At 42.1% G+C, this 17,129-nt stretch overlaps 1 protein-coding gene across 10 annotated transcripts in view; it reads left to right on the top strand.

The window, feature by feature from the left end:
- Window positions 1-17,129, top strand: part of nfixb (nuclear factor I/Xb) — a 392,155-nt gene that overhangs the window by 266,556 nt on the left and 108,470 nt on the right. For all 10 annotated transcript variants that reach the window (XM_059991877.1, XM_059991878.1, XM_059991875.1 and 7 more), the window contains one exon: window positions 13,944-14,006. In XM_059991877.1, the coding sequence (XP_059847860.1) occupies window positions 13,944-14,006 (63 nt within the window). The remainder of the gene's footprint in view (window positions 1-13,943; window positions 14,007-17,129) is intronic.

Below are 17,129 nucleotides of genomic sequence, written 5' to 3' on the forward strand. Positions count from 1 at the left end.
AAGCTTTAGGATATTTTCAGAATAGTGGGCCATGACTAACATCTGGGATTGCTTATACATTACAGCTTGATTTACAGGAATGAAGCAGTAGAATTTCCATTGTTTTCTGACTCACAATATGAAGGGATGTGGAGAATGACATGACTTACTGCCACTGTTAAAAGTCCGCAATAATCCCCACTGGGGTTTCTGGGATTTGAAGCTGCTCAGACTTGAACTTCATCCTTGAGGGTTAATGACTTTAGCTCTGGGAACTGGATATCAGGGTGGATGATGGAAGATCACAAGAAGATATAGCAGCAGGATTAGGGCACTCTGCCCAGCAACTCTGCTCCATCTTTATTCACCATATATATTTACACGTATTAGGAATTTACTGTGGTGTGTTGGTGCAGCAAGAACCACAACATTCTATGTTCAAAATGAATTGTATACAATATAAAGTTAGAAGTTAATAAACACAGAATATGCATAAATACCCTAAATACCAGCATGTATTTCCAATGTAAAGAGCATTAGAGAAAGCGGTTTAAAGTGTTCACATTGCAGTGCAGATAAGGGGCGAATGAGGTCGATAAGATATAGGAGCAGAATTAGGCCATTCAGTTTAACAAATCTGCACCACCGATCCACCATGGTTGATTTATTATTCTCATCACCATTCTTCTGCCTTCTCCTCATAAACCTTAGCCCTTTTACCAATCAAGAAGTTATCAGTCTCTGAGCTATCAATCTCTGCCATAAATACACACAATGACTTCCCTCCACTGCTGTCTGTGGCAATGAATTTCGCACATTCACCACACTCCGAAGAAATTCCTCTTTTTCTCTGGTCTAAAGGAACATCCCTTTATTCTGAGGTTGTGCCCTCTAGTCCTAGAATATCCCACTGATTAAAACATACTCTCCATATCCACACCATCTGGGCCTGTCTGTATCCAGTAGGTTCAATAAGACTCCCCCACACCCTCCCTCCCATTCTCCTAGTTCTACATTCTCAAGTGAGTACAGACCCAGACACATCAAATGTTCTTCATGTCCTGGAACCATTCTTGTGAATCTCCACCAGATCTACTCCAGGACCAGCACATTCTTCCTCAGATATGGTGCCCTAAATTGCTCATAATATTGCAAATGCAGTCTGACTGTCTTATCAACCCACAGCAGTACATCCTTGCTCCAAATCAAATGAATTTACAGCAAGGTTAGATGTCATTCAGCCCATGTTGTTGCAGGTAAGCCACCCTGTTGCAAAGGCCTATGTGATAACCCTAATGTCTGCTTGTGGTTGGCACAGTAAAGATGGGCTGGATGACCTCTAAGTTTTCTGCAGATTTCCTTGGTTTGAAGCAAGTATATACTGTTTAAACACCAGCTGAGGAAGCTATGAAGGAAATAGGACATAGAACATGGAGCACTAAAGCACAGTACAAGTCCTTCAGCACATAATATTATAATCTACTCTAAAATTAACCTAGCCCTTTCCTCCCACATCGCCTTCCATTTTCCTTTCATGCATGTGCCTATCTAAGAGTTTTGAAATGTCCCTAATGTATCTGCCTCTTTCACCACCTCTGGCAAGGTGATCCACACACCCACCATACTCTGTGTAAAGCACCTACCACTAACATCCCCGCATACATTCTTAATCATCTCAAAATAATGCCCCTTATATTAGCCATTTCCACCCTGGGTAAAACAGGCACTGGCTATCCACTCTTTCAAAGCCTCTTATGGATCCAGCATCCCATTGCCATGTATGTTGATAGGGCTGTTAAGAAGGTGTATCTTCATTAGTCAAGGGGACTGAGTTCAGGACCTGTGAGGTAACATTGCAGTTCTATAATACATTGGTTAGAACACGTTTGGATTACTGTGTTCTGTTCTACTTCCCCTAGAGAGTGCACAAAGTGCTCAACTTCTTTGCTGGTGGGGTGGGGGGAGGCCGTTGCCTCACTGATGCTTGTGCGTGGTAGGGAGGGGAGCTGGGGGGGGTTCTAATCTTTAGCTGTCATTCATTCTTTGGGGCACTCCTCTGTTTTTGTGGATGGTTGCAAAGTAAAAGAATTTCAGGGTATATATTGTATACATTTCTCTGACATTAAATGTACCTATTGAAAACTGTTGAGGAGATTTACCAGGATGCTGTCTGGATTAGAGAACATGTCTTATGAAGAAAAATTGAACAATCTAGGGCTTTCTCTTTGGTGTGAAGGGAGATGAGTGGTATCTTGATAGGGGTGTATAAGAATATATGAGGCATAGATAGATTGATAGCCAGTGCCCTTCTCCCAGAGTAATACAACAGGACGATCTTTTAAGGTGAGTTTAGGGAGTTATCAGAGGGTTTTTTTTTCACACATTGAGTGGTAGGTGCCTGGAATCCACTGCCAGTGGTGGTGATAGAGGGAGGTACATCAGGGACATTTAAGTGACTTTTAGATAGGCACATGGATGAAAGAAAAATGGAGGGTTGTGTTGGAGGGAAGAATTAGATTGGTCATGAAGTAGGTTAAAAGGTTGGCAAACATGGAGGGCTGAATGGCCTGTATTGTGCTGTGCTGTACTGTTATATGTTCTATGTTTGAATGGGGAGGATCATTACCAGAAAATGTTTCAGCAGACAAAGACATAAAACAAACTTATTAAAAGACATTACTAATCATCAGAGGCATACAACTCTTAACATCATCATTACTTATACTGAGAGGTTGTGGAGAGAAAGGTATTACTGGAATGGCTCTAATAGTCATCATTTATTTAGCAAGTGGTAAATGTTGTTGTTAAATTATATTTAACTTCCTAATAAGTCTGTGTGATGGCAGAGTGAGAACTACTCTGAGTCACACACAAAATGCTGGTGGAACTCATCAGGCAGTATCTATGGAGAGGAATAAATGATCAACGTTTCAGACCAAGACCCTTCATCAGGACTGGAATGGTGAAAGAGGCAGAATGAGTCGGGGGAGGGAGGAGAGGGGAAGGAGTACAAGCTGCTAATTGATAGGTGATGAGGGGTCTCACCCTGAAACATCAACTGTATATTCCCCTTCATAGATGCAGCCTGACCTGCTGAGATCCTCCAGCATTGTGTGTGTGTGTGTGTGTGTGTGTTACTCTGAATTTCCAACATCTGCAGAATCTTTTGTGTTTATTACTACTGTACTTTGAGCCAAGGAGTCTGTGGGTCCACAGTTCCTCACTGAGGTGAGCGTGACTGCAGTCCTAGGGGGGTGTGCACTGGCAGAAGTTCTGTTCCATGTGAGATATTAATGCAGACCACCCCTCCCCACCTTGCTCTCTCAGCTGGATAGAACCAATTCAAGGAGGTGAAAAGTTAGGCTCTCCATCACCACTCCAAAATGAGAGGAATGTGAGGATCATTTTGGGATGTTGGGATGTTGAGATTTTGCTGAGAACATGTTGACTGTTGGGTTTCCAATACTACAACAGAGACTGTACTTTAGCAACTTTACCATCTTGACAGTGTAGTTGAGCATTCTGAAGTTAAAGAACACAGAAGAGTGCAGATCAGAAGTAAGCCCTGCAGCCCACTATGTATGTGCTGAACACTATGCCAAACTGAACTAAACCTCTTCTGCCTGTACATGGTCCATATCCCTCTAGTCCCTGCATGTTCGTGAGTCTATCTGACAGCCTGCTAAGCTCTGGTGCCACATGTGCCTCCATTACCACCTGTTCCAGCACCCACCACTCTTTGTGGAAAACAAACTTTGTCCCATCTGAGCTTAGATGCATGTCGTCGTGTACCTAACATTTCCTGCCTGGGAGAAAGACTACCTACAATCCTCATAAACTTTTATCAGGTCTCCACTCAGCCTCTGCTGTTCCAGAGAAATTAACTCAAATCTGGCAGTCTTTTCCTTACAGCTCTTACCAAGAGGTAGGTATTGCGCAGTGTCTTGAAGGAAGAGGTAGATCTGGAGAAGTTTAGGAAAGCCGTTCCAACATGGGTGTGTTGTGAGCAATTCTGGGCCCTTCACCGAAGAAGAGATGTACTGCCATTTGGGAGAATCCAAAAGAGGTACAAGAGAATTATTCTGGGAATGAAAGAGTTAACATATGAGGAGTGTTTGATGGCTCTGGGCCTGAACTCATTAGCATTTAGAAAAATGAGGGTGGGGGAGGGATCTCATTGAAACCTATAGAATATTGAAAGACCTAGATAGAGTGGAAGTGAAGAGGCTATTTCCTATAGCCTGAAGGGGAATCTAAAACCAGAGTGCACAGCATCAGAACAGAAGCTTGTTCCTGTAGAACAGAGATGAGGAGAAATCTCTTTCGCCAGAGGATGGTGAATCAATGGAATTCATTGCCACAGACTGCTATGGAGGCCATTGGGTATATTTAAAGTGAAAGTTGATATTTTCTTGATTTTTAATGGCATCAAACGTTATGGGGTAAAGGCAGAAGAATGTGGTTAAGAGGGATAGTAAATCAGCCATGACGGAATGGCAGAGTAGACTTGATGGGCCAAATGGCCCAATTATGCTCCTATGTCTTATGACCTTATGGTCTTACATCTAGTTGAGGACTGTGATGCTGGTGGAATGACTACATTCGGATGAAGTGGAGGCCTCAGAGTGCCGGGAGAAATTGAGGCTCAAGGCACTGAAGGTGCTCGTTCTAGGTCCCAAAATTCGGAAGAGTCCAGGCAAAAGCTAAACATACTAACAGCTCACTCTGCAAACCAGAGCTCTTCAGAATGAGGTGGTCAGAGAGGTTGGGAATTGTAGGCGTGGTATAGAATGTATTCAGGGGACCATTAGTGAATCAGTAGACACACACTCCAACTTCTTGCACGTCTCTTTCCCAGGAATTAGTTAGTTCACATCTTGCGCCAGAGATCTTTTCAACTCACAACCTCTAAATTGTCAGACTGTGGCTAATCTTGACTCAGCTGTTTGTTTTCTTGTCTCTGGTCCTGATAAGGATGAAAATAAATGGGGAAGTAATGTTCTGTGTCTAGCACTGACATTTGGTGAAGGGGAGTAACCTCTCTGCCTCCACCAGCTACCACCAAACTAATCAGAGGATCACACTGGTGAGCACTGGTGTGCTGACAGTTCCACGTTCCAGCCATTAATGCTCACGCCTCCTCTCATTCCATAATGTTTGCCTGAGGCATTAAAGGAATTTCTATCGATCAAAGTTTTCCTTGCAGTCCTAGTGTTTATGATTAATAGGTATTTGATGTTCTACAAGTCATTACAAACATTTATACACTACAACTTAATTGATCAAAGACGAGGAATTTCTTTTTCATGTCAAATTTATAGTTCTGAGTGATTCACACTGGGTTAGTGGTTCTAGACACACACACACACACACACACACACACACACACACACACACACACACACACACACACACACACACACACACACACACACACACACACACACACACACACACACACACACTCCACAACATTCCATGCTTTAGGAGAGGATAAATGTGCAGCTCCATTGGAGCAGATTCAAATGTCCCAAACTGCTTAACTGCTTTCAGAGAAGATATATTGCACTTATAGATTGATGGACTCTGAGATTAAGAAGTGTTTGGTAGGTTGGACACAGAACTGATGTTTTCACTTATTGGGGAGGCTTAAGCAAGTGATGGATAAATCCAATGCAAATTCAGGGGATAAGTTTGGTGGGAGGTTGCTGTCTGATTTGCAGAGTATTTCCAGTTTATATCTGTGCACAACAAACTTCTGCAAATAGCAATGCTTGGAGGAAACCTAGTGATGCTAGTTGAGGTGTAAATACTGCAGAGGAGAAGTGTCAGGTCCCCTCCACCTGATCCCGTGCACCTGTACCTGTTGCATGGCTAAGAGGGTGGTTGGAGACTCTGTGTAGCACCTCACTGGTAAGGTAATACTACAGACAGTGTAGGATGTCACCAATCACACAATGCTGGAGAAACTCAGCAGATCAGGCAGCATCTTTTGAAAGGAGTGAACAGTTGACGTTTCAGACTAAGACCCTTCATCAGGACTGAAGGGTAATCTTTCACCAGTGAAAGCCACCACCTGGAGTCAGGGTTTTTGGGCTCATTGCCCAGATAGGCGATTGAGCCACTGACATCCCAAGCAGACGCGTGCAGTTGATTTCATATTCCTGAGGTGTTGCAGTTTGGAAAGTCAATCAAGACCGAACTTTAAGAGTTAGCAGGTGGAACATGTAGAGTGTTGTAGAACACAGGGATCTTGGTGTTCAGGTGCATGATTCCTTAGAAGTGGAGTTACAGGTAGACAGAGTGGTGAAAAAGACTGGCCTTCATCAGTTTGGGCACTGAGTACAGGAGCTGGGACATCTTAGTGCTGTTGTACAAATTCTGATGAAGCTGCACTTGGAATATTGTGTATAGTTTTGATGTAGGAAAGATGTTATTAAATTGGAAAGAGTGCAGAAATGATTTATACGGATGTTGCTATAACATGAGGGTCTAGGCTATAGGGAGATGTTGGACAGTCTAGGATTTTATTGCTTGGAACGTAGGAGACTGAGAAGTAATCTTACAGAGTTGTATAAAAACATGAGAGGCATATTTAGGGTGAATGCACAGTTTTTTCAGGGTTTTAGAATCAAGGCATAGGTTCAAAGTAAGAGGGGAAAGTTTCAGTAGAAAATTGAGGGGCAGCATTTTTTTTAATGAAGGGTAGTTCATACATAGAAAAAGCTTTCAGAGAAAGTGGCTGAGACAGATACAGTAACAATTTTTGAAGATGGTTGAACAGGTAAATCGATTGGAAAGGTTTACAGAGATATGGGCCAAATGCTGGCAAATGGGATTAGCTTAGATGGGCATCATGAACATTCTGTTTTAGTGCTGCATGTCTCTATTAAATACCCCCTGTACCTAATAAAGTGGCCATTGAGTGTATGTTCACGGTCTCTGCTTCCATAACCCATCCACTTCAAGATTTGATGTGTTTTGTGTTCTCTTCTGCACACCACTGTTGTAATGCATGGTTATTTGAGTTACTGTCATCTTCCTATCAGTTTAACCAGTCTGGCCATTCTCCTCTGACCTCTCTCATTAACAAGGTGTTTTTGCCCACAGAACTGTCACTCAGTGGATGTTTTTTGTTTACTGCATCTTTCTCTGCAAAGTCCAACTGTGTGAGTGTGAAAATCCCAGGAGATCAGCAGTTTCTGAGATACTCAAACCACCCTGTCTGGTGCCAACTGTCATACCACAGTAAAAATCACTTAGATCACATTTCCTTCCCCTTCTGATGTTTGACCTGAATAACAACTGAACCTCTTGACTGTGTATGCATGCTCTTATGCATTGAATTGCCGCCACATGATTGTTTGATTAGATATTTGCATTAATCAGGTGTACAGGTGTACCTAATAAAGTGGCCAAAGAGTATATTTTCCAAGAGTCTGTGAAAATATATGTGCAGCAGCAAACTGGTGTGCTCAGTTTCACTGTTGCTGTGATTATTTTTCTGCTCACTGAGGGATTGATTATTATACAAGCTGCTACCAGTGATGTCATGGGAATTATCTAAAGCACAGTGAGAATGCTATGTTGGTGCCAGAATGTGTGGTGACACTTGTAGACTGCCCCCAGCACATCCTTGAGTGTGTTTGTTGTTAATGCAAATGATAGATTCCACTCTGTTTCGATGTACATGTGATAAACAAACTTGAATCTGAATCCTCTGCCCAATCATCTTACTAGCCCGGTGAATATATTTCCTTTGACCTCAGCCACAAACCAAATCATTTCAGCATTCAGTTAACAAAATCAACATTAACTGAAACCTTGGAACCATGGTTGAGAAAGAGAGGAAGTGGATAATGAGACAATTTCAATCACACTCATCGGACTAACAGGCGCATCAGTGTCTCATTTGTGTTAACTTCCTAAGAACTGAGGGAATGTCTTTAAAAAGTCCTCTCCGGCCAATGCATGGAGGACCACATTGCTTTCTGCTGATGGGACAAAATCCTGGCAACAGCCTGAGGGATGGTAGCACTTTTCCACCAGGTTCAAAGGGAAGAATTCAGGCAACCAGCATTGGAACTGAGAGTGAAGCTTTCTCTCCTGAGTCGAGAGAGATTCTCTGTCTCTCATGTAGACCATTTTTAATTCATCCCCTGTGGAATCTGTCAATGGGAATAGTGCAGACCATGCTCTGCTCTTTGACAAGGATTTCACTGAGCCAGTCTAATCTACAACCATTGATTGGGATTGCTAGTGAGAGAGTCCCAAATGATAATTGCAAATAAAGTGATGGCCAGCATTAGTTGGGGGATTGAGCTCAAGAGCCGTGAGGTAATATTGCAGTTCTATAAAACTCTGGATAGACCACACTTTGAGTACTGTGTTCGGTGCTCGTCTCCTCATTGTAGGAAGGATGTGGAAGCTTTCAAGAGGATGCAGAGAAGATTTACCACAATACTGCCTGGACTGGAGAGCATCTCTTATGAGGATAGGTTGAGTGAGCTTGGGCTTTTCTCTTTTGAACAAAGTAAGGTGAGAGGTGAATTTATCAAGGTATACAGGATGATCAGTAGTATAGATTGAGTTGACAGCCAAAGACTTTATCCCAGAACAGAACTGGCTAATATGAGAGGGCATAATTTTGAGCTGATTGGAAGAAAGCAGAGGCGGATGTTAGGGTTAGGTTTCTTACACAAAGCATTGTAGGTGCTTAGAAAGCACTACCGGGGGTGGTTGTAGAGGCAGACATTAGGGACGTTTAAGAACCTCTTATTTAGGCAACATGGGTGAAAGAAAATTAGAGGTCTATGTACGAGGCAAGAGTTATATTGATCTTAGAGTAGATTAAAAAGTTGAAACAACATCATGGGCTGCAGGGCCCATTCTGTGGTCTAACCCTGCAGTTTAGTCAGAGAGCAAATGTAACTGCATTAACTGTGAACCTAGCAACAAAGCTTTTGTGGAGTAGAGTCGATAGGCTGAATAGTCTAATTCTACTCCTACATCTTATGGCTGAAACTTTCCTTTTCCTTCTTGATTCATAATGCTGGACCATCATCCATGGTTCAGAGAGGGGCAGCTGACGTAGACCATTAGACAAAGGAGAAAAATTAGGCCATTAGGCCCATCATGTCTACTTTACCATTTCATCATGGCTGATCCATTTCCCTCTCAAACCTATTCTTTTTCCTTCTCTTCATAACCTTTCACACCCTGGCTAGTCAAGAACCTATCAACCTCTGTCTTAAATACACCCAATGACCTGGCCTCCACAGCCATCTGTGACAACAAATTCCACAGATACACCAACCCTCTGGCTAAAGAAATTCTTCATCATCTCCATTTTAAATGGACATCATTCTATTCTGAGGCTGTGCTCTCTAGTCCAAGACTACCCCACATCTACTCTATCTTGACCTTTCAACATTTGATATGTTTCAATGGGATACCCCCTCATTCTTCTGAATTCCAGTGAGTAAGATCCCAGAGTCATCAATCGTTCCCCATACAATAAGACTTTCATACCCAGAATCATTCTCGTGAATCTCCGCTGAACCCCTTCCTATGTCAATAAACCCTTTTTTAAATAAGGGGCCCAAAACTGCTCACAATACCACAAGTGAGCTCTCACTAGTTCCATCTAAAGCCTCAGTATTATCCTTGCTTTTATATTCTAGTCCACTTGAAATGAATGCTAACATTGCATTTGCCTTCTTCACCACAAACTCAGCTTGCAAATTAACCTGCACGAGAATGCCCAAGCCCCTTTGCATCTCAGATTTTTGAATGTTTTCTGCATTTAGAAAATAGTCTGTGCTTTTATTCCTTCTACCAAAGTGCATGACCATACACTTCCTGACACTATATTCCAATTGCTACTTTGTTGTCCATTCTCCTAATATTTCCAAATCCTTCTGCAGCCTCAATGCTTCCTCACCACTACCTGTACCTCCACCTATCTTCGTATTGTCTACAGACTTGGCCACAAAGATATCAATTCCGTCATCCAAATCATTGACATTGTAAAAAGAAGCTGTCCTAACACCGATCCCTACGGAATACCACTAGTTACTGGCAGTCAATCAGAAAAGGCTTCCTTTATTCCCACTCCTTGACTTCTGCTAATCAGCCAATGCTTTATCCATGCTAGTACCTTTCCTGTAATGCCATGGACTCTTATCTTGTTGAGCAGCCTCATGTGTGGCACCTAGTCAAAGGCCTTCTGAAAATCCAAGTGCACAGGCAAGACTTTCCCTTAAAGAAACCATGTTGAATTTGTCCTATTTTACCCAAACCTCCAAGTATCCTTAACAATCAACTCCAGCATCTTCCCGACCACTGTGGTCAGGCTAACAGGCCTATAAATTCTTCTCTTCAGCCTCCCTCCCTTCTTGAAGAGTGGAGGGATGCTTGCAATTTTCCATTCCTTCAGAACCAGTTCAGAATTTAGTTATTCTTCTGAGGTCATTACTAATGCCCCCTCCACAATCTTTCCAGCTACCTCTTTCAGAAGCTGGGCGTGTAGTTCATCTGGGTCAGGGGACTAATCTATCTTCACACTTTTTAGTTTCCGAAGAACCTTCTCCCTAGTAATAACAATTGCACTCACTTCTACCCCCTGACACTCTTGAACTTCAAGCATACTACTAATATCCTCCACAGTGAAGAATGATGCAAAATACTTATTCAGTTTGTCCACCATTTCCTTATCCCTCATTACTACCTCTCCAGCATCTTTCCCAAGCAGTCTGATATCTACTCTTTTTCTCTTTATATAACCTGAAAAATCTTTTGGTATCCTCTTTGATTTTGCTGCCTAGCTTACCTTCATATTTCATCTTTTCTCCCCTTATGGCTTTTTAGTTGCTTTCTGTTGGTTTTTATAAGCTCCCCAATCCTCTAACTTCCCACTAGTTTTTGCTCTAGTATACACCTTTTCTTTTGCTTTATATTGGCTTTCACTTTTGACTTCCCTCATGAGTTCCATCATCCTACCTTTAGAATAATTCCTCTTTAGGATGTACCTATCCTGCATCTCCCAATTGGATCACAGAAACTCTAGCCATCGCTGCTTTGCCATCTGTCCTGCTAGTGTCTTCTTCAAATCAACTTTGGCCAGTTCATTTCTCATGCCTCTGTAATTCTCATTACTCCACTGCAATACTGATACCTTTGACTTCACCTTCTTCCTCTCCGATTGCAGGGTAAATACTATCATATTATGATCACTGCTTCCTGAAGGGTCCTTTACTTTAACCTTCTTAATCAAATTTGGTTCATTACACAATACCCAGTCCAGAATAACTGATCCCCTTGTGAGCTCAACCACAAGCTGCTCTACAAAATTATCTTGTAAGCATTCTACAAATCCTGTCTCTTGACATACAGCACCAATCTTGTTTTCCCAATCTATCTGCATCTTGAAATCCCCTATGGCCATTGTAGCATTACCCTTTTGACAAGCCTTTTCTATCTTCTGTTGTAATTTGTAGCCCAATTCCTGGCTACTATTTGAAGGTCTGTATATAACTCACATCAGAGTCTTTTTACCTTTGCAGTTCTTAATCCCACCATAAGGATCCTACATCTTCCGATCCTATGTCAGCTTTCTCATCCTACTGATTGCAGTTCGGTCCTATCATGTACCTGTCCTTCCTGACAGTCTCACTACACACTGCCTCTGTTGGAAACCTTGTAGTCCTCTTCATAAAGACATCTCATGACACCTTGCTGTCACTGAATTAAAAACATCACTTTGATCTGATATCTTAGGATCTTCACTTGGAAACTTACCACTTCATCATGGACAATTCGCTCCCAAAATTCTCTGCAACTTATTTCTCTGGTACTCTATCAGATCCTGTTTAGGTTTCTGACCTGGGCTTCTGACATGCTACCACAGCAGTTAGTGTAACACTACTACAACACCAGCGGTTATCAATTGGGATTCAATGTCTGCCCCTATAGGGAGCTTGGATATTCTCTTTGTGATCACATGGGCTTCTGGATGCTCTGGTTTCCTCCCACATTCTAAAGGCATACAGGCTAGGGTTAGTGAGTCGTGGACATGCTATGTTGGTGCTGGATCAGTGGCGACACTTGTGGGCTGCCACCAGCACAATCCTCGTTGGTTGGATTTGATACATTTGACACTTTTCATTGCATATTTTGATGTTTGGATGTACATGTGACAAATAAAATTAATATAATCTGTTCAGATTCCCATTAATTCTTATTGGAGAAAATCTGAAACCGGCGCTATACAGCTACATTTTATATTCACAGAGAAAGCTAAACTGGAGTGGGGAAAGGGGGTAGATGTGAATTGAACTGCACTGCATAGTGAGGTGACAAGATGTAATTTTAGAGGTTCCAGGAGAATGTTTGGCAGGCTTGGGACTAGAATCTTGTACATGGTCCCTGAATATAATTGAGCATTATACTGTTCTCTTTTCTGGTGTTACATTCTGTTGAAGCCAATGTCATTCCAGGACTGAAAGAGTTACTGTATGAGGAACATCTGGCAGCTCTTGGGCTGTATTCCCTGGAGTTCAGGAGAATGAGGGGGAATCTCATAGAAACATTCCGAATGTTAAAAGGCCTGAACAGATTAGATATGGAAAAGTTATTTGCCATGGTAGGGGAGTCTAGGACAAGAGAGCACAACATCCATTTAGAACAGAGATGTGGAGAAATTAGTTTAGTCAGAAGGTGGTAAATCTGTGGAATTTGTTACCATGAGTGGCTGTGGAGGCCATGTCATTGGGTGCCTTTAAGGCGGAGATAGATAAGTTCTTGATTAGCCAGGGCATCAAAGGGTATGAAGAGAAGGCAGGGGAATGGGAATGGCTGGAAGAATTGGATCAGCCCATGATTGAATGGCGGAGCAAACTCAATGGGCTGAATGGCCTACTTCTGCTCCTATATCTTACAGTCTTATTTAATACTAGCAACCATATTATTTTATTTGAACATATTCAATACATTAAATCATTTATTAATGTATTTAGATTGTAAGACCATAAAATATAGGAACAGAATTAGGCCATTTGGCCCATCAAGTCTGTTTCACCATTTCATCTTGGCTGATCCATTTCCCTTTCTTCTCCCCATATTCCTTCATGCCCTGACTAATTGAGAATCTATCAACCTCTGTCTTAAATATACCCACAGAATTGGCCTCCACAGCAAACTTGGGCAAAATCTGGTTGTGGGAAAAATATTTGTTAAACACAGATTCAAATAATTAACGATATATTGGACATAATGGGGCCAACATTGTCAACCGTGGGCTGTGTTATTTATTTATTTATTTATGATATTATTTATTAATACATATAGGTATCACTGGCAATACCAATAATTATTGTCCATCCCTAATTTCCCTTTGGTGGTGGTGATGAGCTGCCTTCTTGAACCTCTGCAGTCCAACTGGCAATGGTGCTATTGGGAACGAGTTCTAGGATTTAGATTTGGTGGTGATGATGAAACAGTGATATGTTTCCAAGGAAGGATGGTGTATAACTTGGGAGGGAGTAATTAGCAGGAGAGTAATGTTCAATCAATATCTTGGAAACTTCATTTAGTATTCCCCAGAGATTGTAGTTAAAAAAAAGACAGATACTTTTCATGCAATTCTTGATAGAGCAATAGACCTCCCTTGAGAAACCTTTGGAACAATTCCATGAAAGGTATCTGCCTGTAAGAAAGTTGATGGTCCAAATTAACTCTGCTTTGAGGGGATGAATACATTTGGAAAATCAGCAGATCTTTCCAGGCCAGGTAGTCCTGACTGATAACATGAGATGTTACTGTTAGCCATGGGCTACTGCGGGAGGTTTGACATCACCATCCCTACTGATGAGACTGTTTTGCTATTGAGTGATGGGCAGTGTTTGGCTGAACGATAGACAAAAGAATCTCCCAGTGCTGATCACCCGTCTCTTTTTATCTCACAGAGTCAGGACAATCTGAAAGCTCGAACCAGCAAGGAGACGCAGATGTCAAACCACCACCCAATGGTAAAGATCATCGATTACATGCTGCTCAGAATGAGGCACTAGGAGTCAGGCAGATCTTCCTGTATCTGGGTCCCTCAGATACACCTATCTCAAAGCTTGGTAGAAAGCCACTTACCAGTATTCATGTCAGCAGGCATCTTAGAATACAACTGTGTCCTTGTAGTCTTGTAGACGATAGAATTTAAAATCTAGAGGTCAATTTGTCTTTTGAACAATTATGCTAATCATAGAGTGATAGTCATTGAGCACAACATCACAGAAATATGTCCTTCATTCCATTTAGCCTTCCATATCTCTCCCACCCATATAATTACTCAAATTTCTCTTAAATGTTGAAATCAAACCACTTCCAGCTTCTTCCACACTTGCACCATTTTCTGAGTGAAGGCATTCCCCCTCAGGCTCTCCTTAAATATTTCACGTTTTATTCTTAACCCATGTCCTCTAGTTCTAGTCTCACTGAGCCTTAGTGGAAAAAGATTGCGTGCATTCTATATCCCACTGTATAATTTTGTATACCTCTATAAAATCTCCCTAACAAGTCCCAGCAACATTCTTGTTAATGTTCTCTGTATTCTTTGAATCTTATTGTTTTTCCTGTAGGTAGGTGACCAGAAATACACACAATATCCCAAATTAGGCCTCACCAATGTGTTATAGAACACATCCCAACATCCCAACTCCTGATAATGGGACTTGGTAATATCCAGCTGTTAGAACGTGTACAGTGGTTGGGAGAGGAGATATGTTTGGGTGGTGAGATGAGTGGGAGGGGCTAGTTGTGGGATTAACAAAGGGCTGTTCACTCACCAAAACCAGCTTCTGTGACTTAGATCTGTGGCTTAGTTGCTCCAAGATACTCTTTAAAGGAAAATATCATTGAATTCATAACAGAATCAGGTTTATTATCACCGTCTTATATGACATGAAATGTGTTTTGCTGCAGCAGTATAGTGCAAAGATATAAAATTACTATAAATTGCAAACAATAAATAGTGCAATAATGAGGTAGTCTTCATGGACCATTCAGAAATCTGATGGCAGAAGGAACAAAGCTGCTCTTAAAACATTGAGTGTGTGTCCTCAGGCTCCTTTACCTGGTCCCCAATGAAAGTAACAAGAAGAGGGCATGCTGAGGGGCCCTTAGTGATGGATGCTGCCTCCTTGAGGTGCCGTCTCTTGTAGATGTCCTCAGTGGTGGGGAGGCTGCCCATGATTGAGCTGGCTGAGTATACTGCCCTCTGCCATTTCTCGTGCAGTGGAGTCTCCAAACCAGGCAGAGATGAAACAAGTCAGGATGTCTCTATGCTACATCTGTAGTCATTTTCATGAGTCTTTTGGTGACAACCATTTTGTAGTCTCATGTCATTACAATGTACTTCATGGCCAATGTAACGTTGTTACTATTGTGGAATGGGGAAAGGTGGTACTCAGAGCAGGTTCCCACCAGGCAGGGACATGGGAATGGTCAGGTAACTTCATGCGAGAATGCGAACGGAGAACCAACTATCATTGGCAGACACTACCCTGCTCTTTTGACAAATTATATCGGAAAGATGTGGTTAAACCAAAAACAATGCAACAAGGATGTTGCTGGGGCTAGGGAGACTGAATTAGAGAGAGAGGTTGTCCAAGTAAAATATAGATCAGTTGCAGATATGGATGGAAAAATGGCAGATAGAATTTAATCCTGCCATATATGAATTGTTGCAATTTGGGTGATCAAATGTAAAGAGGCAGTACACTGTTAATGGCAAGAGTGCAGATGAGCAGAGGGAGCTTGTTAATCAATCCTTGAAAGTGGCTACACAGGTTGATAGGGTGGTAAAGAAGGCATATGGCATTTTCGTCTTTATTAAGTAAGGAACTGAATTCAAAAATCAGGAAGTTCTGTTGCAGTTTTATCAAAACCTAGTTAGGTGGCATATGGAGTACGGCATTCATTCTAGTCATGACATTATAGGAAGGATGTGGAAGCCTTGGAGAGAGTGCAGTAAAGGTTTGCCAGGATGCCACCTGGATTAGAGGACACATGCCAAATGGAGAAGCTGGACAAACTTGGTTTGTTTCTCTGGAGTTCCGGAGGTTGAGGGGAAATCTGACAAAGGCTTATAAGATAATGAGAGGCATAGAAAGAGAAGACAGCAAGTAACTTTTCCCTAGGATTAAACTTACGAAAACTAGAGGGAATGCCTTTCAGGTAAGTTCAAAAGAGACGTACAGGGCAAGTATTTTTGCACAGAGCGGTGGGTGCCTGGAATGTGCTGCCAGGTAGTGGGAGAGGCAAGCATAATAGAAGGCATTCAAGGTGCTTTTAGACATATGAATGTGCATGGAATGGAAAGTAGAAGGGATTAGATTAGTAGATGTGATATTGAGGTTTGATTTCTGCTGCTGTCTGTAAAGTTTGTACGTTCTCACTGTGAACGCATGAGTTTCCTCTGGGTGCTCTGGTTTCCTCCCACATTCCAAATACAGATGGATAGGCTTTGGTAAGTTGTGGTAATGCTATATAGGCACTGGCACATGCCCACACATACAGGCTGCCCCGCACAACCTTCACTGATTTGATTTGACACAGAATGACACATTTCACTGTATGTTTTGATGTACATGTGATAAATAAAGATAATCTTTTAATTTCAAACAACAGAAATTCTGCAGATGCTGGAAATCCAAGCAACACAAACAAAATTCTGGAGGAACTCAGCAGCATCTATGGTAGTGGTCACCAACCTTTTGAAGCCCAAGATCCCCTACCTCGGCCTTAGTGAAAGGCAAGATCGACCCCCAGATCAATTAGTGCATGCGCACTGGGGCAGAAAAGACCGGAAGTAAAACCCCGCAACCTGGAAGTAGAAATAATGTATAAACACCAGGGGTACCCACCCTTTTTTGCACCACGGACCGGTTTAATATTGACAATATTCTTGCAGACTGGCCAATGGGGTGAGGGGTATTAAACACGACCAGAATACAGTGACACTCGAAGCTGGCACCATGGGTCTGGTGGTCTTAGAATGAGGAAAGACCTGCCTCACCACAGCAGGTGAATTGTCTTCCAGGTGAATTCCCAAAATGGAATCTTAATTCTCCAGGAAGCTGGGCTCCAACTAACAGGAA

The sequence above is a fragment of the Hypanus sabinus genome, chromosome 16 (assembly GCF_030144855.1).
Source record: "Hypanus sabinus isolate sHypSab1 chromosome 16, sHypSab1.hap1, whole genome shotgun sequence".
Taxonomy (NCBI): domain Eukaryota; kingdom Metazoa; phylum Chordata; class Chondrichthyes; order Myliobatiformes; family Dasyatidae; genus Hypanus; species Hypanus sabinus.